This window comes from Ovis canadensis, chromosome 23 (assembly GCF_042477335.2).
Source record: "Ovis canadensis isolate MfBH-ARS-UI-01 breed Bighorn chromosome 23, ARS-UI_OviCan_v2, whole genome shotgun sequence".
NCBI classification, from domain to species: domain Eukaryota; kingdom Metazoa; phylum Chordata; class Mammalia; order Artiodactyla; family Bovidae; genus Ovis; species Ovis canadensis.
Genome location: NC_091267.1, coordinates 34002052 through 34027396, shown reverse-complemented (window position 1 = coordinate 34027396; position 25345 = coordinate 34002052). Strand labels below are relative to the sequence as shown.

At 45.3% G+C, this 25345-nt stretch overlaps 1 protein-coding gene across 22 annotated transcripts in view; it reads left to right on the top strand.

Moving 5' to 3' along the window:
• Window positions 1–25345, top strand: part of FHOD3 (formin homology 2 domain containing 3) — a 530360-nt gene that overhangs the window by 423048 nt on the left and 81967 nt on the right. For 12 of the 22 annotated variants that reach the window (XM_069568681.1, XM_069568674.1, XM_069568673.1 and 9 more), the window contains 3 exons: window positions 769–903; window positions 5602–5652; window positions 12965–13179. In XM_069568681.1, coding sequence (XP_069424782.1) covers window positions 769–903; window positions 5602–5652; window positions 12965–13179 — 401 coding nt within the window. The remainder of the gene's footprint in view (window positions 1–768; window positions 904–5601; window positions 5653–12964; window positions 13180–25345) is intronic. The other 10 variants (XM_069568680.1, XM_069568682.1, XM_069568676.1 and 7 more) reach the window with 1 other exon arrangement.

The window sequence follows — 25345 nt, the reverse complement described above, 5'->3', positions numbered from 1 at the left end:
TTCTTCCACCCATTCTCCTAACTTAACATTTTCTGTGGTTGCCCTCTGATTCTTCACTAAGGCCTTCACATAGCTGACCATCCCCATCACAGCATCTTCAGTGAACAGTCCAGATTATTTGTGTGGTATCATCAAGAATCAAGTGCTATCCTTTGAACAAGCTGCTTGTTCATGGACACTTCTTGACATGGAAATGAAATTTCCTTAATTCCATTCAGATTTCAGACCATTGACTTTTTTTTTTTTCTCGTTATCTGTCATCCCTTGTTTCAAGATGATACAATTAATTATTTGGGGAAGTATATTGAGAAACTGGTGTATGGCAAAATATTTTTAGTACACGTAAAAGAGAAAACAGTTTTAGGCTGAATGTTTCTTCCAAGTCATCAGAGTCTTATCAGAAACCAATTTTAAAATGCGCACGTGTGTGTGTATGGAGAAAATATGTGTTTATATTTTAAGCATATCCTGGAATACTTTTTTGATAATAATATCACTCATTATTGATGACTGCTTATGTGCCAAGCCTGCTGCTTTGTATTTTATATGCATTATCACCTTTTTGTCCTCTGAGCATATAAAGCAAGTTACTTATCTCCATTTACAGATGAAGATCTTGGAACAGAAGCCTGAGACACTCAGTGATTTCCCCTAGCCATTCCCTAGGTACTGGCAGACCCTCCGTTCTAACCAAGGCTGACTGATTCCTGCATTAGTCCTTTTAATCACTGGACGAGCCACTCAAACACTGACTCATTGTATCTTTAGGTCATCACTGAGTGGTCTTCTCACGTCATCCTTTAGGCAGCACCAAGAGTCCTTGGCAGCAGAGAGAGAGAGGCGGCGACAGGAGAGAGAGGAAAGGTTGCAGAGAATAGAACGAGAGGAAAGAAACAAATTCAGGTAAGAGGATTCACAATTGTTTTCAATGAACTGAAACTTAAAGCACATGCCTTCACTGTTGCATATGGTTAATACTGGTATTAAAGGATTAGGGGTTAATATGCTTGCTTCCGATACTCTCTCTGTTTTCAAGAAAAGCAAGCCTGAAACAGGCTTGATCTGGTTTGTTGTGGCCTGTCTTCCTTTAACCTATGGCAGGAAACAGAGCCAGCCAGCCAGATTCAATTAAGGCCTGTGTGTTCTTGGGGCCTTCATTATCTAAAATGGTTTTATCCAGGCCTTCCTGAAGGCAGAGGACCTAATTGGCTTAATTTGACATTTTCCCCTGAAGCTATTCATGTTTTATTCATATTCTATTGGACACCTGAAAGAAAATGCTTTTCCACTTTCTGGGTTCTTACTCCTTGTAGCAATATTTCATATTTTTTAGGCAATAATATTTCCTCCTATGGAGGAGAAGAAGGCATTGTATTGATTAGTCCCAGGCCATTGTCCCCCCTGGTCTCTTTGGTCTCTGTCCAGCTCTAAAGATGTGTTCTTGGGTGGCCCACTCCAGCTTCTGTGTCTTGGCCTGTCTGTTCTGCTGAATCCAGGATCTCTCCCTTTCTCCTTCAGTCAGATCAGCCTTTCCCCCCATCCTCCTGACCCACGTCCTAACACTCCTCTGGCCTGGGTTCATGCTGTGGAGTTCTTTTGAAAATGCAGGACACTTGGTTTGTCTTTTCTTACACCTTCATTCCTCCTTCTCTTCCTTTCTTCCCTTTGTCTTTCCCCTCCTTCCCTCTGGGCTTCTCCATCTCCTTCCTCCGCCCTCCTTCATCTTCCCATTCATCTCTCCTGTAGTTTCTACACTCTTTTTTCTTCTTATTTCTCTCCCATCTCCACTTCCTGTTTCCTCCATTCACCTTTTTTTGGGAAACAGTCTTCGATCAATCACTCACAGTGAAATCTACGAAGGATGTAAAGCATTGTCAAGGAGGATTTACAAGTTCAATAATGTTTTCTTTTCCCAGCAGCCAAAAAGAGTATAGACTTCTCTGTTCATGGGATTTTCCAGGCACGAATACTGGAGGGGGTTACCATTTCCTCCTCCAGAGGATCTTCTGACCCAGAAATCAAACCTGCATCTCTTATGTTCCCTGCATTGGCAGGCAGGTTCTTTAGCACTAATCATAAAATGAGCAGAGCTGTGAATTTGCCTTACCCATAACTCACTACTATATGAAAACAAGTATCCCGACTCTGGTGGGTAAAAAACTAATCCTGACTTTTGTAAGATGGGGATTCACGAGCTGCATGAAGTAGAGCAACATCATTATCACACCATAACTGTATGGTGTATCTTGAGCTGTCAGATTTCCACCAAACGATACATGGAAAGGCCAGACCTGTATGCACCATTTCTCACGAGGTAGCTCTGGAAGTTGTCACTTTTGGAAAAACCAATTTGTAAAACTGCTGGAACAGTTTAGATGCTTCATGATTCAGGGCTTTCTGAGAGCTCCACATATTTCGCCACCAAATAGCAGCAGAGCATCTGACTGAAACACATGGAAAATTCAGAGACTAGCTTACACATTTAAGATTTTGATTGAAAACCTCTTAAAACAAGGTACCAGATCTGGGAAAGAGGAAATCAGCATGCTCCCTCCTGTCTCTTCTATGCCATCACTCAATGTAGCCATCAGTCATGGACAGGTTTAAAGCGTGGGGCTCTGAAAACTCTGAACTGGAAAAGAGAGCAGGTGAATTGGGGATGGAGACTAGCATTCAAAGTTCCACCAAAACCAGGGAGAGTTCACCATTTTTCCCTCCAATATCACATGGCATGACTCAAAAGCATCCCCAAACCCAGAAGCACATGCCAGGCGTGAACTGAAAGAGCTCTAAGAGAATGCCTCTTTTTCTGGACTGTTGCTGTTGTTCAGTCACCAAGTCATGTCTGACTTTTTGCCAACCGTGAACTGCAGCACACCAGGCTTCCCTCCTTCACTGTCATCCAGAGTTTGCTCAAACTCATGTCCATTGAGTTGGTGATGTCATTCAAACATCTCATCCTCTTTCACCCCTTCTCCTGCCCTCAATCTTTCCCAGCATCATGATTTTTTCCAACAAATTGACTCTTTGCATCAGGTGGCCAAAATATTGGAGCTTCAGCATCAGTCCTTCCAATGAGGAGCAGCAAAAGGAATTCCTGAGGGTTGGAGAGTTGAGAAGTCTGCTGTTTCATCTTATTTTTTTCTTTGTACCTCTCCTAGCCTCCAAGCAATATGGTTACAGAAGCACAGTGATGACATTAGTGTCCAGGCAGGTGCCTAAAACTCAGGGAGGGAACCCTTCCTGTGCTCAGAAGAGCGTCATGCAAGAACACTTCTTTTCTCCATGTCTCCCCCTGCTGCATTGCCCTGTAAGCAGATGGAGGTACTGAAAGCCTGTAGCAGAGCAGGGAAAGTAAAGCCCACATTTTTTGCCCAGAGGACCAGGAAGGGAGACCTAAAGAGTCCAGGAAATGACGGGAAAGTTATGAAAAGTAGAGAGGTCACGAGAGCAATCCAGAGGTCATCTCTAGTTTGTGCACATGTGACTCAGAACCTAAACCGGACACCACAAACTTTGAAAACTAAGTTCAGAGTAGAACACACTTAGGTATCAGACGGGCCACTGGGTGGTACATATTAGGACCTGATATGAATAGCATTAAAATATTTGAGAACTGATCTAATACTGGAACCAATATCAGAAGGCAATCAGAGCTTACAGGCTGAGCCTAACTTGGTTGATTGCCTGCTAAAGGAAAATAATCAAGATTCTTCATAGAATTTAAATAAGGCTCAGAGTCTCATTGCATAATATTTAAAATATACAGAATGCAATCCAAAACAATTTGTCATAGGAATCCAGGAAAAAAAAAATCTTCAAAGGGAAAAGAGAATCAAAATATGCTGAACACAAAAGGACATAGATGTTGCCATTATCAGACAAAGACTTTAAAGCAGCTGTTATAAACATGTTCTAAGTTGTAAAGGCAAATACTTTTGAAACAAATGAAAAGTCTCTGGAAAGAGATGGAAAATATAAAGAAGAAGCAAATGGAAATACATATAGAAGCAGAAGATACAGTAACCAAAATAAAAAAGGCTTTGAATGGTTTCAGCAGCAGAATAGAAATGAGAGAAAAGTCAGTGAATTTGAAGATGAAACAATAGAAATTATCCAATCTGAAAGACAAAATGAAATACTGAAAAAAAAAAAAAAAGAACAGTGCCTCATGGACCTGTGAAATAATACATCTTAGCATTTGTGTCTTTGAAGTCCCAGAAGAATGGGACAAGAGTGTATTGTAATATGTATTCAGCCCATATATTGGTAGTGTAAGAATTAGACCTGGGCAACCTCGTCTTCAGAGACCATGCTCATAACTAACTATTCACTATTTTCTCTTGGTCACCAAAGAATCTCATTCATCCTTTAAGAACATAGTGAGATCCTGGCAAAATAAGCCTGTCTAGAAAGGAATGCTGATTATCAGTACAGACCACACAGAACTACTGATTATGATGACTTCAATTCTATCCTGAAAATCTGAGGATGTGAATGAAAAGAAATTCAAAGAAGGAAATAGGAAAAGCTCTACAGAATCATGCCTGAGATTAGCCATATGGCTGACCCTTTATCAGCCACCTCATTGATATAAGTTATTCATGTTCCTTGTGCTGTTTTCTTTGCAAAGCATTCTTATCTGTTGTTATTTTTGTTGAATATTATCATAATTTTCCCGGGTTATGGGAAATGTTATTTCTAGTGTGGTGGGTGATGAGAATGGATGTTTATAAATAATAACACATTTGTGCCTTTGTTGCTTTTTCTCCCCTCTCCTAACCTGGTTTAGTTGCTCTTACCATCCCTTTCTATCCAGCTATCAGTGCACAGAGGGGTAGAGAACTTAAGCTACCTTATGAGGTTCAGTGTAGAAAACTGTCATGTCACCGTTCTCCAGGAAAATAAATAGTTTACTGAGAAGGGACTGACCATACAGTCTTACATTTAGATTCAAGTTGGAACCTTACCAGGAGAAATAGACAAACAAGCATTAAAATCAGACAGATTTGGGCATATTATGGATAAAGACAAGAGAGAATGCACAAAAGCTTCCAGTGATCTCTGCTTAGAAACTGAAGTGTGAGGGATTCAGAGGAAGAATCTTGGGCTGTGGAAGGCATATCTAAACTGAGGAGTGCATTGCAAAATGGCCAAGACACTTGGGCCCACTCAAATTTAAATCTTGAGATGAATGTTGGGGAGTTACCAGAGTTTGGTTGTGTGGTACTCACCTCTGAATACTATTGCTTGCTTGTCATTGCCATATCTTATTGATGAATTGGTTTACCTTTTAAAAATCTTTTTGTCTCACCCCTCTTCCCCGTATACTTAAAGTCTTCTTTCTGAAGCGTAATTAGAGTTCTGAATGAATCCAATAATCCCTTGTTTTCATCTCTGTGATTTTATAGAAAAATTTAGTACTTTTAAAGTGCAGCCTTTATGTTTATATTTTAAAAATTTAACAATAACCACTTTCCATTTCTGAGATGAGAGTCAGCTTTCATGATATAGTCTGTTAATAATTTCTTGGCAATTTTATGAGCCTCTAATTCTGTTGTTTTCCTTCCCCATTTTGTTTGTTTTGCATATTTCGATTAGCCGAGAGTATTTAGACAAAAGAGAAGAACAAAGACAAGCAAGAGAAGAAAGGTTTGTATATCTCTTCTTTCCCATTGTAACCAAATGGCATGTGACTTTGGTAGTTAAAATACAATAGCTTCACCTAAGACCTAAGACCTTGGGGAGCTGGCATTTTGCAGAATAGAGTGTCCTGGTTATCTCCATTTTCCAAGAAAGTACAGATTAATTATTTAGTGCCATCATGGTATGAGATATATGTGTGTGTTCCTCCAAAACTTCTCTAAATAAACATATAGTTTAGCTTATTGGCATGTGGTATATATTTTAAATGTCTTTCTACTACCACTGTTGAGCCTGGGTTAGGTGTCCCTCCTGTGTGTTTCCAAGTCATTTGTTCAGCATTTCTTCCACAAATACTTGAGCCCACACACTATGCCAGGCACTGGCTAGGGTGCCAGACCCTCCTGAGATTCTCCCTGGAGGTGCCTGACCACTTACCCATCCCCTTACTGAACTGTACTCAGTTCCTGCGTGGCAGGAACCATACCTGATTTTCCTTGGTGTCCCAGTGCCTGCCATAGGGCTTGCAGATAGCAGACACTTAGGAAGAATGTATTGAATAAATGAGGCTTCCCTGGTAGCTCAGCGGTAAAGAATTTGTTAGCAATGCAGGAGACATGGGTTTGATCCCTGGGTTGGGAAGATCCCATGGAGAAGGAAATGGCAACCCGCTCCAGTATTCTTGCTTAGAGACTCCCAGACTCCTAGACAGAGGAGCCTGGTGGGCTACTGTCCACGGGGTTGCAAAGAGTCAGATATGACTTAGCAACTAACCAACAACCAACAATTGAATAAAGGAGCAAAAGAACCAACAGCTTTAAAATATTTAAGCTGTAAACCAGTTTGTTCATTTCAATGGCAACATACTTTGGATCCCTTTAAACCATATCAAGTTAATATATTCAGTGTCTGGTAAACTTAGATAAGCAAAGGAAATTGCTTTTGGAGGTAGACCAGCAAAAGGCAAGTTTACCCCCTAGCACTGTCCAGCTGTACAGTTATGAGAGCTGGACCGTAAAAAATGCAGAGTGCCAAAGAATTGATGCCTTTGAACTGTGGTGCTGGAGAAGATTCCTGACAGTCCTTTGGATAGCAGTGAGATCAAACCAGTCAATCATAAGGGAAATCAACCCTGAATTCTTGTTGGAAGGACTGATGCTGAAGCTGAAACTCCATTGTTGGTCATCTGATGCAAACAGCTGATTCATTGGAAAAGTCCCTGATGCTGGGAAAGATTGAGGACAGAAGGAGAAGAGGTTGTCAGAGGATGAGATGGTTGGATGGCATCACCGATGCAATGGACATGAACTTGGGCAAACTTAGGGAGATGGTGAGGGACAGGGAGGCCTGGCTTGCTGCAGTCCATGGGTCACAAAGAGTCGGACCCAACTCTGCGACTGAACAGCTGTCCAGCCTGCAGTTATTCCTTCCACCACCAGGTGGGGGTTACTGCACGGAGAGACTGGAAAGGCTGGGTTCATACCAGAGCCAGTCCGGAACCAATCAGTCTCAGAACTATGCCAGTAAAAAGTGGAATTGTGCTAATTTTTTTTAGACACCATCAGCTAAATAGATCAGGACAGTCTGAGACAGGGAAGAGTGGAGACTGTCTGTGTTCAATTTAAAAGTTAGATGCTTACGTCAGCCTCATAAACAAAACCATGGCATTACTTTAATTCCAGTGTTCTATTAGATTATTGCCATCCTGATAACCAGTTGTGGCCAGCAAATTTATAGTGAAAGATGCTGGTAAAGAAACTCTAGTAAGTACCTGTTTTTTGTTGTTTGTTACACTGGAGGACATGACATGGACTCCCTTGACAGTCCAGTGGTTAAGACTTTGCCTTCCAATGCAGGAGGCATGGGTTCGATCCATGGTCAGGGAGCTAGGATCCACATGCCTCACAACCGAGAGACCAGAACATAAAGCAGAAGCAATATTATAACAAATCCAGTAAAGACTAAAAAAAATATGGTTCACATTAAAAAAAAAATCTTAAAAGAAATCAAGTTGTATCTTTTAGCTTTCCCTCTGGGCTCTGAACTTTTTGGAGCTTTTGGACAGCTTGATAGTCATGTTGTATCTGGACAGGCAGGACTTTAAAGCTCCTGGAGAGAAGACCAGCTACTGTGTGCGTCAAAATCTGAGCTGGTTCAGACTGGAATCTAGTTTTTTCCAAATTGCTGAGGGCTGCCTCTTTCTGCATATTATTTACTACTCTTTCCCCCAAAGTAGAGCATCACTTACCTGGAAAACTCACGCAGAGGAGGTTTCTACTCCTCTTCTCTGGCCTCCGCTCTCTCCCCCACACCACCCGCCACCCTGGGTCTTCTTAGCTGGTGCGGGAGTGGGTTCTCCATGGCCCCATGTGGGATTCTTTCTGTACAGCCTGCCTTTCTGTTTACCTGAGATTTGGGGAAGCAGCCAAGTGTTTTCCTTTGATTTGGACCAGCCACTTTTCCTGGTTAGTTGGCTGTTTGAATTACCTGGTAAAGATGGAAGTGAGGGAGATATACCTTCATCCCTTGTTGGAAAGCAGTTGGGAGTTTCTGGTAAGCCAGGAAAAGATAAGATTTCCAAGTTATAATGGAACTTGGAAATGGATGGGAAAACTAATGGAGATCAGAGGTGGAAAGAGACATGGAAGAGAACTCCATCTGTTAACTCTTCAGGGTGGAGCCAGGCATGTTTGTTTGGTCCCATAACTCAGAAAAGACAGCCAGACTCACAGCAGAGAGGTTTTGAGGTTCATATAACCTAGTGTAATGAGATGAATGTCGTTTTGCTATTTTGGAGGGTAATGGCCATGCATACAAATTTGGTTTAATTTTTAATTTTAAAGTTTCATGTCATCCCATTCCATAATTTTAGGTAAGCTGTTTTATTGATAATGGTGCAGATTCAGAGTAAGTCTATGTTAGGTCTGTTTCTAATTTTTTGTAAGGTGGCTCAGAGGTTAAAGCGTCTGCCTCCAATGCGGGAGACCCGGGTTCGATCCCTGGGTCGGGAAGATACCCTGGAGAAGGAAATGGCATTCCACTCCAGTATTCTTGCCTGGAGAATCCCATGGACGGAGAAGCCTAGTAGGTTACAGCCCACGGGATCGCAAAGAGTCAGACACGACTGAGCGACTTCACCTCATTATAAGAAAGTCTCTGTCTGATATTGATTGACTAAATGTTCACGAATGATTCTTTTTTTAGGGGTGATAAGGAATGAGATCCAGGCTGGGAATCTTTGGGTTAGGGTGGGGGTCAGGGTGAGAGTGGTCTGAGGGAGCTGGCAGGATTTGGAGAGGAGGTGCCTTATGGGAAGCAGAGGTTCTGGGGACAGAGTGCAAATGGGACAGCTGGGACTGGGAGAGGATTTGGGAAAGTATGCATCAAAGTGACCCGGAAGCAGTAAGAGCAGATTCTGAACATGATCTGAGGACAGACTAGAAGTTAGAGGGAGTTTGGTTTAAGGGAGAATTTCCAAGCACTTGGGTGGCAGGAAGAGTCATTAGTAGGTGTGGTGAAAAGTCATGCAGGGTTTCTACTGGACCCTGTGTAAAGAGCCTAACTTATGCCCCCTGGATGGTAGTGACACCAGCCTGCCACCCACAGCCCTGGTGGGCATTGCTGCTGTCGCTTCAGTCGTGTCTAACTCTGTGCAACCCCATAGACAGCAGCCCACCAGGCTCCACCATCCCTGGGATTCTCCAGGCAAGAATAATGGAGTGGGTTGCCAGTTCCTTCTCCAATGCATGAAAGTGAAAGTGAAGTCGCTCAGTCGTGTCTGACTCTTCATGACCCCATGGACTGCAGCCTACCAGGCTCCTCTGTCCATGGGATTTTCCAGGCAAGAGTACTGGAGTGGGGTGCCATTGCCTTCTCTGGGTGGGCATTGAGTTCATTACAAAGTCTGTTTCTCTAATTCTCACTGAACTATGAGTGCCACAAAGGTACGTATTTTCTTATTTATTATTAAATCTCTAGTGCCTACTAGAGATTTAATAATTTAGATTTGGGGAGTTTGTGATGGACAGGGAAGCCTGGTGTGCTGCAGTTCATGGGGTCACAAAGAGTCGGACACGACTGAGCGACTGAGCTGACTTAACTGAGTACTTTTAGTTTTTAGCACATGAGAGGCACTCAGCAGAATATTTAATAAATAATGAAAGGATAAATGAATTAGATGTAGACAGAGGCAAGATAATGAGAATGTTTCCATGAGGGTAGGCAAAATGAAAAGTATTTTGAGTCGAGGGCATAGTCTGTTGATAGAAACCCAGTACTTTGTTCCTAGGAAGCTACGTCAGAGTCTGTTGATTGGAGGCGGTGTTGCTAGGCAGCCGAGGTGTGACCGTCATCAAATGGGCTGGTGGGCTCCTAGGATCGAGCAGCGCTTAGATCACTCTCACAGGGAAGGTCGGGATAGAGGTCCAGCTTCCTCCCCAGGTTTTGCCAGAGGTGTCCATGGGGCAGGAGAGGTTTCTGAGCTTGAAGGTCTCCATGCTCGGTAGCCTGGCGCTCTCGGAGCATGCCTATCACCACTCCACCCATCGTGGGAACACAGAAATATGGCAGCTCTCGACCCTTGGGCCTCCCCGCCTCTGCCATGTTTTAATGTTAATTGTGGAAAAGTATACATAACGTATAACTTACTGTTTTAACCATTTTAAAATGTATAATCCAGTAGTGTTAAATACATTCACATTTTTGTGCAACTAGCCTCCAGTACTCTTTGTCTATAGAACTGACCCCTTAACCCTAAATCCTGCCATTTTTGTCTGTCAGCTAAACATCCTAAAAACAAGTCAGATTAAACCCCTGACTCGTCCCCTCCGCCTGTCTCAGGGATCCTCAAGGGTGACATCCATGAGCCAAGAGGTGCACAGGAATAGTCTCTGAGAAGTCTGTCCAGACCCTGGACCTGTGGGGTCCCCCTTGAAAATGGGGTGAACCCTTGACTGCCAGCACATACCTGCCAGCCTGGCTGCCCACAGGGAGGGGACCAGAGAGGCCAGGGTGGGGCTGGCTGAAATGGAGGTTGGTGAAGGGTTGTCCTCGTGGCCTGAAGCCTTCTGTGTGGGGCTTCGTTACTTCTCTCCCTGATTTTGCTAGAGCATCGCTTGCCTCCTCTAGGATCCCCATCTCTGGGACATGTCCAGATCCTCTTGTTTGCCCTGGATTCCTCCTGCCCCCTGCCCTTGCCACTTGGACTCCACGTGGGGACACGTGTGCCCGTGATGGGATCTCCTGGCCTCCCAGCCTTCCTGGCCTTCCATTTGCCCCCAGCCCTTTTATAATAAAATACAGGCCCCGACACTTGCCCTCAAGACCACTATCTTCCACGATCCCTGTCGCTTCCACCACCTGGTAGTTTTTGGGGGCCCATCTGCATTAACTTCAGAAATATCTCCTTTTTGGTACTTTTGCTACTTTTTGAGAGATGATGTTGTTGGCAAGGAAAGTCCAGAGTCTCTAAAGCTTGCTTTCTGGGTCGAGTTTCACCCTGTTAACCGTGAGACAGACATTTGTAAATGCAAATCCACTTCATGCGTTTTACCAGAGAGTCACCAGGAAAGTAGGCTCACTCCCCAAGAAAGTGAAATCGGGTGGCCCTGCCCTCTGGCGCCCTGGGCTGCAGGGAGATGAGAGCAGGTGGGCTGCTCCTGGTGGGTTCTTTGCCTGCTTCCCATCAGCCCATGAATGCACGGTGCCCAGGGAAAGAACTGAGAATGGTCATCTTCCTGTTCTCAAAAAGTCCTATCACCTGCGTGTTGAAAACAGACTTAACGTATGTGAAAAGATGACTAAATATGCCAGGCAGTAAATGTGAAATGCTATCTGAGTTGAATGGTCTACACATCCAACATGAGTTCAGAGGCAAGGGCAAGATCACTTCCAGCTGTGGTGGTCAAAACAGGGCCCCCCTGGGGGAGATGTGCGTGCGAGCCCGTCCTGGGGCCTGGCGGGAGAGCTGTGATGACTGCAGACCTGGGAGCCACACCCCCTGAAGGATGGATGAAGAAATGTGTTCTTTCTAAAGACATTCTTTTAAAAGGTTCAGTTTGTGTGCTCTGCCTTTCTTATCCAGCTGAAGTCAGAGCGCCGTGTGTGCAGTGTCTGGGTGGGGGCTACAGGGTCTAGGGCTGGGGGCTTGCCCTTGGGAAGTAACTGAGGCAGTGAGTTTGGGTGGATGTGAGTGAGGGTCTGGATTAAGCGTTTGCAAAGTTTTGTGGTGGTATAATAGTCAAAAGGGGTTTCCCAGGTGGCGCTAGTGGTAAAGAACCCGCCTGCCAATGCAGGAGACTTCGGAGACGTGGGTTTGAGCCCTAGGTTGGGAAGATTCCCTGAAGTTGGGCATGGCAACTCACTCCAGTATTCTTGCCTGGAGAATCCCATGGACGGAGGAGTCTGGTGGGCTAGAGTCCATAGGATTGCAAAAGAGTCGGACACCGCTGAAGCGACTTAGCATGCACGCACACATGATCGTCAAAAACCTGCTACAGCTGAGTTCATGAATTTATTCCTGAACAAATAATGACGGGTAAAATTAGCAGACATCTGGAAGAGGCACATATTTCAGAGTTATTTTGGTCTAATCTATAAAGCACTCTATGAGGAATATGATTGGTAGCTGGTCTTAATAAACAGTTAGTGGGTTCTGCCTGCCTGAAATGCAAAACAGATGTATCTTTGTTCTTTTAAACTGACTTTGATGAATAAACTATATGTGACGTCAGGGCCAAGCTATTGGATGTCTGAGTCCTACTCAGAAATATTTTAGAATATAAAAAACTTTCCATGGTCGACACCAAGAGAACAAAGTGAATTCCAGTCACATTGCTGTTAGCGTTGAAGCAGGTTCAGAAATCCAGGGAGGGCTTCATCCAACAACCTTTTGGTATTTTGGGGCATTGTTCCTGTCTGCTGCACCAAGGCACCCTCCCGTTTCACAGCTGACAGCTCTGAGGGTGTGTGGTTTTCAGCTGTCACTGTTGGGGCTTTTTGATGGTCATTATTGCTGTTTGGCTTGTTTGCACAAATGTTTCCTAAAAGAGCAAACTAGGATTCTGCAGCAGTGATCTGGTATCTGGAGACTGTGATGTTACCACTTCCCCCAATTTGTTTGGTTATGAATGATGCAGGATTTTTAATCATTAGCATCTTGGCTTTGCTGGGTGCTTTTGGCAGACGGGCCCTCCAGCCAGCCCTGCGCTGTGCTCTTTGCATCAGGAAACCAGCTCACTCTGCAGGTGTTTCATCCATAAACAAGCACCAGCCACGGGCTCCTCTTTCTTTTTACGGAAACCCTTTGGAATTTAACTTTCAGATACAAATACTTGGAGCAGTTGGCAGCTGAGGCGCATGAGAAGGAGCTGAGAAACCGGAGTGCGAGCCGGGGCAGAGCTGACCTCTCCTTGGACCTGACCTCACCGGCAGCCCCCGCCTCCCCCGCCCCTCTGGGTCGTAGCCCTTCATCTCTAGACTCGCAGGAGGTTCCCACGGTATCATCCTCCTCCCCAGGAACGCCTCAGCATCCCCAAGGTGAGTGAAGGGAGAGTAGAGGGGAACTGATGGGGTAATTAACATCAGACAGGCTTCTAGGCGGCAGGAACCATCCCAACGTGCAAACTCATACTGAGAGGCAGCTAATGGGAAGCTTTGGGGGTGGCTGTGACCTGAGCTGTCACTAATAGCGAGAGGTTTGCAGAGCCACTTACTACAGCAAAATTATTTATAAAGCTTGTCAGTGTGTGATCACTGGAAAGGGAGAATGCTGAAAATAAGGCTCACTTTGACATTTAATCCTAATTCACAGGATAATAAGTTAGGATTAGTTTATTCCTCTGTCATTTGCATGTTCTTTATTTATTGGCCCTGCCCCATAAGTGTTCCTCCCATAGGAATTGTCAATCTGGTTTAAGTTACACTGATAGAGGATAAGATTAATCAGAGCAAACAAAGAAACACAGACCTCATACAAACGGAAGTAAAATATTGAAGAAGAAAAAAGAAGAAGATAGTAAAGATGACTGGCCTGTGGTATGGGGGTGGGTGTTAGAATGCAGACAGGCTCTCCCCGGAGAAATTGCCTGTCGTCTTAGCTTTATTTGGAGAAAAGCAGTGCCATCATACACTGCAGCCTTGGAGCATCAGCAGTTTTCCTGATAGCTCTGCAAATTGTGGGTCCGTTTTCTTTCACGTTGTCAGAGAGGACCGTTCTTGGGTACAGGCGCCTAACACTGCGTGTTGACTAACCCTGCAGCCAGCACTGTTTGGTTTAATCGAGTGTTATGGCTTGCAGCCTGCTGTAGGCTCAGCCAACTGAAGACAGTGGAGACACTAAACTTTTAACTCTAGGAAGGCTGACTAAATATGGCGTAAAGTCTAATTTAAACAAGGCAGGACTCCATGACCTCAGCAGAACTGGCTGTAACTGAACCATCTTGTCTGTCCAGTTCTTTGCTGGCTCTCCGAGCTTCAGGGCTCAATCTCCTGGAGCAGGCTGGTTCCGTCCCAGCTCCCCATCATGTCCTGTTACTCCTGGTCCTGGAGCCGTGGAAGATTGTCCTGGGCAGACGGCTCAGTCCTAGATGAGTAATGTCGGTCTTAAAATGTTAAGACTCCGGGAATCAGGAAAACAGATTTCTCTGTAACAGCAGTGTGCTTTCCAAACTCGGCCTGATATCACTGTTCTATCTAAATGGTGGTATTTCCAGAGGCCATATAAAAAATATTCCCCCTGCAAGCTGTGGTTCAGGACTAAATCTGGGTACTTTTAACTCTAAGAGTTGTTATCTCCAGCATTTTACAGAAGGGTTTTGTCCAAACTGTGACGTACGGAATGGCCCCACGCTAAGAAGGAATTGTCAGTATCTATAAATACTGTTTGTCCTCGAGATTTTTAATCTATTTGATGTTTGTGGCAATACCAAGACAGCTCCTCAAGTATTTTGTCCAGTGTCAGTCAAACAAGCCATCCTATCCATTTAAAAAGAGAGTACTTTAACCAGAACACAGGAAATAATTTGTATGTACATAATATGCATTTGTGGAAGGTTATTTCAGTATGCTTTCAGAAAGATAAATAGCAAATGTCATTTTCCTCTTCAGAGTTGGGGTAAACAGAGAGTAAGAAAATGTTTGACTGAAGTCACACCTTAAGTGGTTATCTACATCAGAAAAAGGAATACTGGGCTTGAATTTAGACACAGTTACAAATTAACAAAATAGCATTGGTGTTTCCTTTTTCCTTAGGGAGAGGGGAGAAGCAGTGGCTCTTATAGAATCTAGAAACACTTCCATCATATATTAAGTTATTGTCATCCATCAGATCAGTTGGAACCAGCAAAGTGTTCTAACATCCTTGTCCTAGTACATAACCGAGTTATTCAGTTGGAAAGTCTAAGTGTAGAAGAAGAAAGGCTGTAAGAGGATGCTTTCAAGCAAACTGATGAAGCATCTTTCTGATTTGGAGCCTTTGGACCAGAACACAAAAGTAGGTGTGACATAAGGGTTTTTCTTCACCTGGTTTGTTATCATTCTTGGAAGCATTCCACTAGTTCCCGGTTAATGGTCTCATCTTTTCACCAGGTCCCCCTTTTCAAATGCTCAGAGTCATGTTTTGCTGATCCCTAATATTTAGAATATTCCCACAGCTGGGGGAAGAATAAAATATATAATCACACATCCAGATGTTTGTCCTGCACCAAACACCTGGCAGATGGTCCAAACATGCCAGGGGTTGACTCGCTTTTTCATTCTTTATCTTTGTGGGGTCATATGCTAATAATTCATTTCACATTTCTGTAGCACTTAGCTGCTTCCTTCCAAATGCTGCTCTTTAATGCCTTGTGGTGCATCTCAGTAAAGAAGGGAGATGCTCTTATCCATGCTTCAGTGGAGGCTCGGATAGATGGGGATGTGCTTCATATCCGGCTGATGCCATGCTGGGAGTAAAAATCACTGTTTCACTCCAACCCAGCCATTCATTGTGCCATGGTATCTGTGGTGGTGCTCCCAAGAATCCCATGCCATCCCCTCACGACCCTCTCCCCAGTATCTATCAAAATTGTGACCTACATTTCAGAATTATATTTACAAAGAAAAAGGAACAGCAAGTATTTATTCCTGAATTATGTATTCCTTAGGGTTAAAGGTCACTTTGTGAGTTCTTACTTGAATTCTTTTAATAACAAAATATATGAAAACATTAAAGCTTTCTCTCCCTTTTCCCTTACAAAATATATTTACGAAGAGGGAAGAGTTAATGGTAAAATACCTGTAGCATTATGTGGTGTCTAGTGAGATCTTTCAGCCAAAAACCTTCCCAGCTAAATCTGCTGTAACTTTTGTGTAAATCACGCCTCTACTCCCACCATCAAGTCTGTGTGTGCTTGAATTATTTTTCCATCTGGCCCTCTTGTGGTTCATAGCAGGTGTTTGTCCCAGTGGTGCCTAAAACTGGTGATGATGATCTGAATATTTTTCCTTTGTGTCAAGCTGCCAGGCCCAAATGCTTTTGTTTGCACTGTGCTCTAATTAATGGAGACAATTAGCCCCCAGTTTAGGTACCCATGGGAGGACTGTTCTCTTCATCCATTGCTTTAATTATTATTTTTTTAATTTTATTTATTTATTGGCTGCACTGGGTCTTCATTGCTGCAGAGATGGCTTTCTTGGCTTTCTTTAGTTGCAGAGAGGGGGCTTCTCTTCGTTGCAATACATGGGCTTCTCACTGCGGTGCCTCCCTTGCTGTGAGACACAGGCCCTAGGGCACCAGGGCTTCTGTAGTTGTAGTTCCTGGGCTCCAAAGCACAGGCTCCGGAGTTGTGGTACACGGGCTCAGCTGTTCCGCGGCATATGGGATCTTCCCGGGCCAGGGTTTGAACCCGTGTCCCCTGCATTGGTAGGCAGAGTCTTATCCCCTGGCCCACCAGGGAAGTCCCATTGCTTGAATTACACTTTCCTTATTTTCACCGAGCCCTCATGGTATCCATCAGAATATCTATCCAATAAATGTGTTTCCTGTTATTTTAAAGCATTCACAGATGACTCTGGAAACAAACAAGTTTTCCTCACTAGGTAGAGAAAAGGTGCAGTGTTCTTTTGGAATGGAGTTCTTCGATGTGGCTTTAAGGAAATTATTCTGAGGATTGAAAACAATGATAATCTAGGAACTCCCTGGCAGTCCAGTGTTTAGGACTGCACTTTTAATTCCAAGGGCCTGGGGCTCAATCCCTGGTTGGAGAACTAAGATCCTGCAGGCCAGTTAATATGGCCAGGAGAAAAAAAAAAAGATAATCTGTGGGTCCACAGTGAAGTCAAAGCAGCAAGGTAAACTATTATGCCAGTGGGTGTCAGATCTTGGTAACCTATTTCATGGAAACAAAGTGGAGAAAACAGCTGATCTCGAAACCAGGTGTTGACGGTGGTCCCTGCAGGATGTCTCAGGGTTGAACTGCCTTCCTTGGAGGCTAGAACTGTGTTCTTCCCAGGCTCCCTGGCTCAAATACCGGAGGCCCCCCCCACCCCGAGGCTAAATGAGAGAAATGACCATTTCCCAGGAGAAGGAAGATGCTGTCAAGAGTTGATAAGGTGATTTCACTCATTAATATAGCCATGAAATCACACATAATGGCTAGATTACTTTTCTTATTTTGAGCTCGGTACTCTTTATTTTACACACAGAGCTAGCATGTTAGAGATGCATTTAGAAATTTACCGTACTCTATTAATTCTATGTCAAGGAAAAATATGTTCAACAGTATGATTTTTTTTCTGCCTGTAATTGATTCCTACATATTTCCAAATGTCTTACTCTTTGGCACTGAAAATATAAAATGTGGCTTATGTGGTCACGGCCTATTCACCAGCACTCAGCTGGAGGCACTTACAGAAATTATGGGCATGGTAAACTGATATTTTCTCTAAGCCAAGAATAGAACCTAGGTCTCCCACCTTGCAGGCAGATTCTTTACCAGCTGAGCCACAGGGAAGCCCAAGAATACTGGCGTGTGTAGCCTATCCTTTCTCCAGGGGAACTTCTTGACCCAGGAATAGAACCAGGGTCTCCTGCATTGCAGGTGGATTCTTTGCCAGTTGAGCTACCCGGGAAGCCCCTAAGCGTTTACAGTAAATGTTACAGTAAGCATTTACTGGTAAACATGATAATTCTTCTAGTCTTCTGATCTTCGCACCTGGGAATAAAATATAGACATACAGTAATGGCATAAAATGTTCAATTTGTTTCAGTGAATCATCATTTTTCCTCATTTTCATTCGTCATGGCTGCTGTCATCGTTACCAGTCACTGACTGAGCATCTTTGTTACCTTCATTGTGTAACATATTTTCAGTGCCCTTCAGGCAAAAAGGTGCTCTTTTAGGTTACCCTGTCCACGGGGTAGAGATCAGAAACATCTGGCATCCTGTTTCCAGCTGGCACAGGAGCAGTGGAACATCATCCATCATCAGCCTAATGCTTGCTGGTTCCCTTGCATAAAGCTTCTGGACACCTCCAGTCCAGGATTTCGTGAGCTGGCAGGAAACTAGATTCCTGGTGGTTCTGTGACTCAGGGCTGCCCCACCTCACCTGACTGCTGCTACTTAATGCCATTTGTTCAGTGAGACAGAATCTCTCAGGGACTCACCCCAAGGGCAAGGCCAGGGCCCTGCCTGCTGTGCCTGCTGGGGGGCATTTGACAGCCTTTGTGAATCATGGGAGTGTTGTGCTTGCCGTTTCTTGGTTCCTAAAAAAAAGGAACGGATAATACTTTCCCATTTTTCCTCTTACATAGAATGACAGTTGCCTGCAGTGTGTCTTCTTGTACCATTTTATAAAACATTAAATAGTCCTGAGTTTATCTGAAGCAAAGTATAAATCCTGCTGAAGTTTACTTAAGTAAAGATAAGGCTCAGAGTGGCATTGGGACCATTGTTAAAGCAGGATATTACATGAGCGCCATGATAATCTCATGGATGACAAATAGGCGTCAATATCTGCCAAAGGTCTGAGACTTCACCCTACTTAAAAGCTAGTAAGTTAGCCCGCCATGATCTCATGGATGTTGGCAGAAGACACGAAACTCCTGGGTCAGAAACAAAGGACTTTATTACTCACAGCGATAGAAGTAGCCAAGATAGCAGCATTTGTGCCATTTCTGCAAGTCAGTTTCCACACGGTGATGTGAATATGCCCACGTGACACCTGCATCCACACTGAGTGGAACCGGAGTTTAAGGATCTCAAATCTCTATTGGGCAGTAAGCGCATCTTCCCTTTGTCCCAGAGGGAGACGTGATCTTGCTCACAGTGGGCAATAAACCAAGTAGTGGTTGGTTCCAGTGGGAGACTGTCTCTGTCTTACAAGGCTGTTTTCTATGCATACCTCCTTAGAAGGATGGTCCAGAATCAAGGCTATGGTGGCTTTGCTTGTAAGACTCAAGAAATGAGAGACCCAGGGAGAATTGTTTCCAAGATTGGGGTTATGGTGATTTTTAACTGACCTTTATCATCAAATTTTCATTCTAAAAACTGTTTAATCTAAACAAAAAAAATCCAAGTTTGAAACAGCCATTGGCTTGTTTGTTCCTATTTGACAAGAAGAAGGAATATCAGGAGCTATAAAGCCCAGTCTGGAGGTGTGTGCGTCTGGAGGTGCTCCAGGGCATCCGGAGAGACAGGAGTGCCTTTCATCCCAGGGGAAAGCCTTGGGTAAGTGTTTCCAGCTACAGTCAGAAGGCCTCCCCGGGCGGGGGCTGTGGTACAGCAAAGAAGAGTAACTCTCAGGTTTCTTCTCGCCTCCTTACCTGTGCTCAGGACTTTGCTCTCTCCTCTGCCATCTCCATCTCCCCTCTTTCCCCCCGACAGCGCCCCTCCTCCCCGTACCCTTCCACCACCCACTCCTACAAGGCATTTGTACAAAATGATACAACACCAGCAGTGAGGCAGGATAATCAAACACTGGTTTTCCAGTCCCTAAAAGGATACTTTTTCAAGACCTTTCCTGAGTTCCACAAATCTTTAGAGCTTTCCAAAGCTGTGAGATCTTCTAAAGAAGCCACCTCCACCAGATACTCTGGGAAGTCCCAGCAGCTTTTTGTTGACTTTCTAGGTTCAGCAACTCTGTCTCTTTCTTCTAGAACTCTCTAGACTCGAACACATTATTGGGCTTTCATGTTGTCATCGTCTTCTGTCATTGTGATTTCATCATCTTGTCTCACATTTGTCCTCATTTGTCTCAATCTTCTTACTGACTCTTCTTTTAGCTGCCCCCTAGGTGTCAGATTTTTCCAGGATTCCTTCTCCAGCAACCCCCTGTGTTCACGCCACACCTCCTGCACCTTCATAGGCCCATCTATGATCTTTAGCAACCTGCCAAGTGCTGAAATCCACCGTGTCTACCCCTCCAGCTGTGGCCTTCCTGAGCTCAGGACTCATGTATCCAACCTCCTTAGACATCACCATCTGAATACTCCTTAGACACTTCAGACTTACCAAGTACCAGTCAGGGGCATTTTGATGGGAGGTGTCCCTCATCTCTCCCCCACAAACCTAGCAAATCTGCTCATACCTCCCAGTCCTTGTCTGGTTAAGCCCGTTTCTCTTGGCCTCCTTATTCAAGTTGGAGGCAGATAGGTGACTTTGACTTCTCCCTTAATGCTTACCCCTGCATCCAGTCGGTCACCCAATGTCGATGTGCTCTTCTCCCTCAAATCAGCCGTCTCCCTTGTCTCCCCATTGTCAATGCTTCAGTCCAATCTTAACCATCTCTGATCTGGACCATTTCTGTAGCTTCTACTGTATCTCACCTCCCCAGGTTCTTCTTATAGCCCAACCCCCTCCCTCCCCCCCAAATCATGTCTATACCATGATTTTAAAACCTGTTAGTGGCTCTCCGTCATCTGCAACATGAACTTAAGACCTTGCGTGGCACTCAAGACTCTTGGGTATCCAGTCTCCACAGTGAGTCTCTTACGACCATTAACACCTCTACACGCTACACTCCATCAGGTCCAAACCACCCTCAGGGTGGAAGGTGTCTTGTTCTCTCTCTCTTTTTCTCTTGAGCCATGATTGAACCTCCTGTGTCTCTTGTGGTTTAAACAACTTGCTGCATCCAGTGTGATTTAAGAGTCCAAGGACCTGTAGTTGGAGAGAACGTGGCCCGTGACTGTAAGCCCAGGACTTCTTACAGCGTTCCACAGAAGCTCAGTGAAAACTGGATTGTTGGAACTCTGAGGGCGTGTGTGGGATCTCCAAGGTGGTATCTTCCAAAAGAGCTTTTGAAAGTAATTTTGAACATATATGGATTTCATCTTAAGGGGTGGTTTAGGCCCAAGCCCGTTTGAAAACTCTGGCTCTAATTTTGAGGACAAAGCTGGGCTGTATTTTAAAGGCATACAAATTCATTAGACTGGTAAATCGGTATTTTGCAGGTAATATGTGTCTTTTTTGGAATAAGCTGAAGTGGACTGAATTTGGACCCATCCTAATGAACCTGTTCCTATAGAGCAATGATTCTCAGCCAGGAGTGGTTTTTGCTCTCAGGGGGACATTTGGTAGTGTCTGGAATGGCAACCCACTCCAGTGTTCTTGCCTGGAGAATCCCAGGGATGAGGGAGCCTGGTGGGCTGCTGTCTCTGGGGTCGCCCAGAGTCGGACACGACTGAAGCGACTTAGCAGCAGCAGCAGCAGGAGATATTTTTGGTTGTCAGAACTGGGAAGGAGCTGCTATTGGTCTCCAGAGGGAAGAAGCCAGGAATGCTGCTGAATATCTGACAATGCATAGGACAATAGGCTGCAGCCCCCCTGCCCACAACAAAGATGTATCTGACCCCAGATATCCAGAGTACTGAGTCTGAGAAATCTGGCTCCAGGGCGAATCTGAGTGAACAGCTTAGAAAGAATTGGCCCAACACCAACAGCAAAATCTAAAGAATTTTCAAAGTTGTGAGCATTTTCTCTTGGGACCTTTTTCACGTTTATGTGATTAAACCACAAGTTTAAAGTCCATGGTGTTAGTTATTAGCTCTGAACTGAGGAGGTCCCTGGAATCCACACCATTTGGAGCAGCTATCATAGAACTGGCTGGCCCAACCCTCAGTTTCATAAGACCTGCCAGAAAGCCAAGTCCTGGCAAAGTCATCAAGACACCATCACAGACTGAAATCAATTGAAGCCACCCAAAGACTTATTAAATTCAGATCTTTCTACCAGCCGTTTATCTCTTCAAAGAGAAATTGCATGACAGGGGATTCCAGTTGGACGCTCTGGACTCAGCTGTCAGGGACATTGATGAAAGCAGAGCTGGAACTTTTGTGCCCACTTTTTGTTGTTTGTTTTTTTTTTTCAGGAATGGTTATGTACTTGTCTTTATGGCTTAAGTCACCCACCACACAGTGTAACATCATGATTAACAGCCCAGGCTTTTCAATCAGGCCGATCCAAGGTCAAATCCCAGCTCTGCTCGTCATAAGGGTCTGTTGGAAGTAGGTGACGCGTGCTCAAAGGGCCCACGGGCAGGCTGTGAAGGGACCATGTGCAGAGGTGCAGAGTGGGGCCTTCAGAGTGCACGGAAGTGCCCAGAGACGAGCAGCAGAGGGGAACTGCCAACACCATTTCTGCCTCCAGGCCTGGAAAAGCTTAAGGGAACAGCTCGGGCTGGGTAAGAGCCGTAGCCTTGGGAAGGGAGCCCTGAGGACAGAAATGCTGGCCTGACATCTTCTGCCCAACTGGCCCCTCATGAAGAGCAGGAACATAAACACACCAGCCTCTCCTTCCTCCTGCGATTGCAGGTGCCTCCCAGGGCTGATCCACCTGGAACTGAGAGGGAAAGCAAACACAGGAGCGCCTCCCTACAGAGGCTGACCTCCCAGGGCACAAAGCAGGACAGAGAATGGGTCTTGGAGCAGGCCAAGAGTATCCAGCATGCTGTGTGGCCCTGGATGAGTTACTTAACCTCTCTGAACACCATTCCTCGTTTCTCACATGGGGACATTAATCTTCACATCGTTGATAAGAGAAGTAAATAGGGTGACTTGCCCCTGTTTCCTGGGACAGCACCCATGTGTCAGAGGCACTCTGTAGATGGTAGCTTTTGTTTTTAATTCACTTAAGGCCAAGCAGAGCCTGAGGTCAGGTAAGATCAGATGAGAAGTTAGTGCAGGGCTAAGAACTAGCTAGTCTGAGTTGATGTCTGCCCTAGCTGACTTGAAACAGGGATGAACTGCCTGAAATCCTCAGGACCTGCTTGCTCCTCTTCTCTTGCCCAGTTTTGTGATCTGTATCAAGGACATCCTGGTCGTTAGAGCACCCTTTTCTCTTATCTCAAACAACACAGTTATGTTTTTCCTCTTCCCCTGTGGTTCTCAGGTTGATGGTTCTCATCCCGGCTCCCAACCTCTCTGCTGTAACATCTGTTTCCTTTGGATAAAGACTCCCTTTTAGTGTTCATGCTCAGTTTATGAGTCCCTCCCCACAGGCTGGCAGCAACCCAGTTCCTTGTTACTTCTTTTGAATATACTGTAGATCTCTTCCTTCCTATTGTATCTTCCACATTCTGTAAATTATCCCGTGTGTGTGTGTGTGTGTGTGTGTGTGTGTGTGTGTGTGTTTGTGAGACTCACTCATGTCCGATTCTTTGCGACCCCATGGACTGTAGCCCACCAGGCTGCTCTGTCCATGGAATTCTCCAGGCAAGAATACTGGAGTGGGTTACCATTCCCTCCTCCAGGGGATCTTCCTGACCCAGGGATCGAACCCAGGTCTCCCTCATTGCAGGTGAATTCTTTACTGCCTGAGCCAGCAGGGAAGCCCACGTTATCCCCTACCATATCTCATTTTAATGTTTAACTGTTTGGCTGGGTTGGGTCTTCGTTGTAGCACACAGGATCTTTGCTGTGGTGTGTGGGCTTAGGTGCTCCGCAGAATGTGGGGTCTTAGTTCCCTAACCAGGGATCAAACATGCATCTTTTGCATTGGAAAGTGGATTCTTAACCACTGGACTGCCAGGGAAATCCCCCATATCTCTTTAGACAGTTTTTTTTTTTTCCTTTCTCCTCCCTTCTACTCCCCCACCTCCAACCTTAAAATTTAAAGTTCTCTGAATCAGGTCACTGCAGGTTCCGGCCAAATGCATTTTTCTGGCCTTTGCTAAGCGTGTCCTCGCAATGCCAAGATCCCATCAGTCTGCTGTCTCAGGATGTGGTCCAGGAAGACAGATCCCAGCTCTGGACGCCTTCTGTGTTGCCAAGCATTTCTTGCCATGTCCTCATTTCATTTCCAAGCTTGCACCCACCGCGGGGAGAAGGGTTGTCTGGCACCTGGACCTAAGCCTTTGCAGTTTCCCTCCACCCTTGCTTTCTGAGAGCAGTGAGAGACCCTTCCCCACAGAGAGGTTGGGGTTTAGTAGACAGTTTGTGCTCTGGCCACTGGCCTGCAACACTCCCGTGCCCCTTGGATACAAACACACTGTCCCCCCACCCAGGGGATTCCTTGCCCGTGTGTTCTTCCAGTGATGCCCTTTAGGCATTTTCTTCTCCTCTTGAGCCCCACTAGCTGGCATTTACCTCTTTCTCCTCAGCCTCTTTGTCTGCAGGGTTTGCTTCCTGAATGTTCACCCCACACTGACTAGGAGTCTCCCCCCGAAGCTACCGGCCCATCTCAGCTATCCCCGCGGGAACTGTGGTTTGTCTGTGACGTGGGTATACTCAGGAGTTCTCTTGGGTCACGTGGAACAGGGTCCGTCTCTTCCTAAGCACCCATCAGCCCCCGCAGTGTGAAGCCCCAGGTCCCTAACTCACCCTCGAGGCTTGTCGCCCCAGTCCCCAACCCCAGACGTCTTTCATTCCTCCTGCTTGCCCCGGGCTCCCGTTCTCTGCACACGCTCCTCCCTCTACCCAGAACTCTCATGCCAAGTTTTCCCTCTTTAGTTCCTTTTCACCCTTGAAGTCTGTGCTTAGTACCATTTTAGTACAGGGTCTTAGGACCCTTCCCAGGCTTTGCCAGAAACCCTTGCCAGACCCTCCCAGGGCACCATGCCTTTCCTCTTAGAATATCCATCACACTTATAAATATTTGTTTATTGTGGCTGATGGGAACTGAGGGGTGGGGGTTTTCCCTGTGTCCTCTGATGGTCGGGTTTGCCCACCTTTGCTGTACGGAAGTCACGGGTGTTGTGTGGGATCTCTTAGCATCTCTGCAACCTCCGTGACAATAAGAACGAGGTCTGTAGTGCTGGATCTGGGTTGTGTGTCCGTGTGCTTCTCACCACTGACACCGTTGCTGGGTGTCCATGAAATGTTGTGAGGAATTTTCATCCCTCGGTATTGGCAAATGCCTTAGCTCCCTGAGAACTTTCCCTGCAGGCCTGCATGGTTCCTCCTGTTTCCCTGGGATTCAGCCAGTGTGGATGGTACTTTCCCCCAGTGTACTGGGAGAGCAGCGGGCGTGGCTTGGGGTGGTGACTCCAAAGGGACAGCTGTATGTTTGTGGAGGGGACTGTTGGTGATAGCTGCTGCTGCTGTCACTTCAGTCATGTCCGACTCTGTGCGACTCCATAGGCAGCAGCCCACCAGGTTCCCCTGTCCCTGGGATTCTCTAGGCAAGAACACTGGAGTGGGTTGCCATTTCCTTCTCCAATGCATGAAAGTGAAAAGTGAAAGTGAAGTTGCTCAGTCGTGTCCGACTCCTAGTGACCCCATGGACTG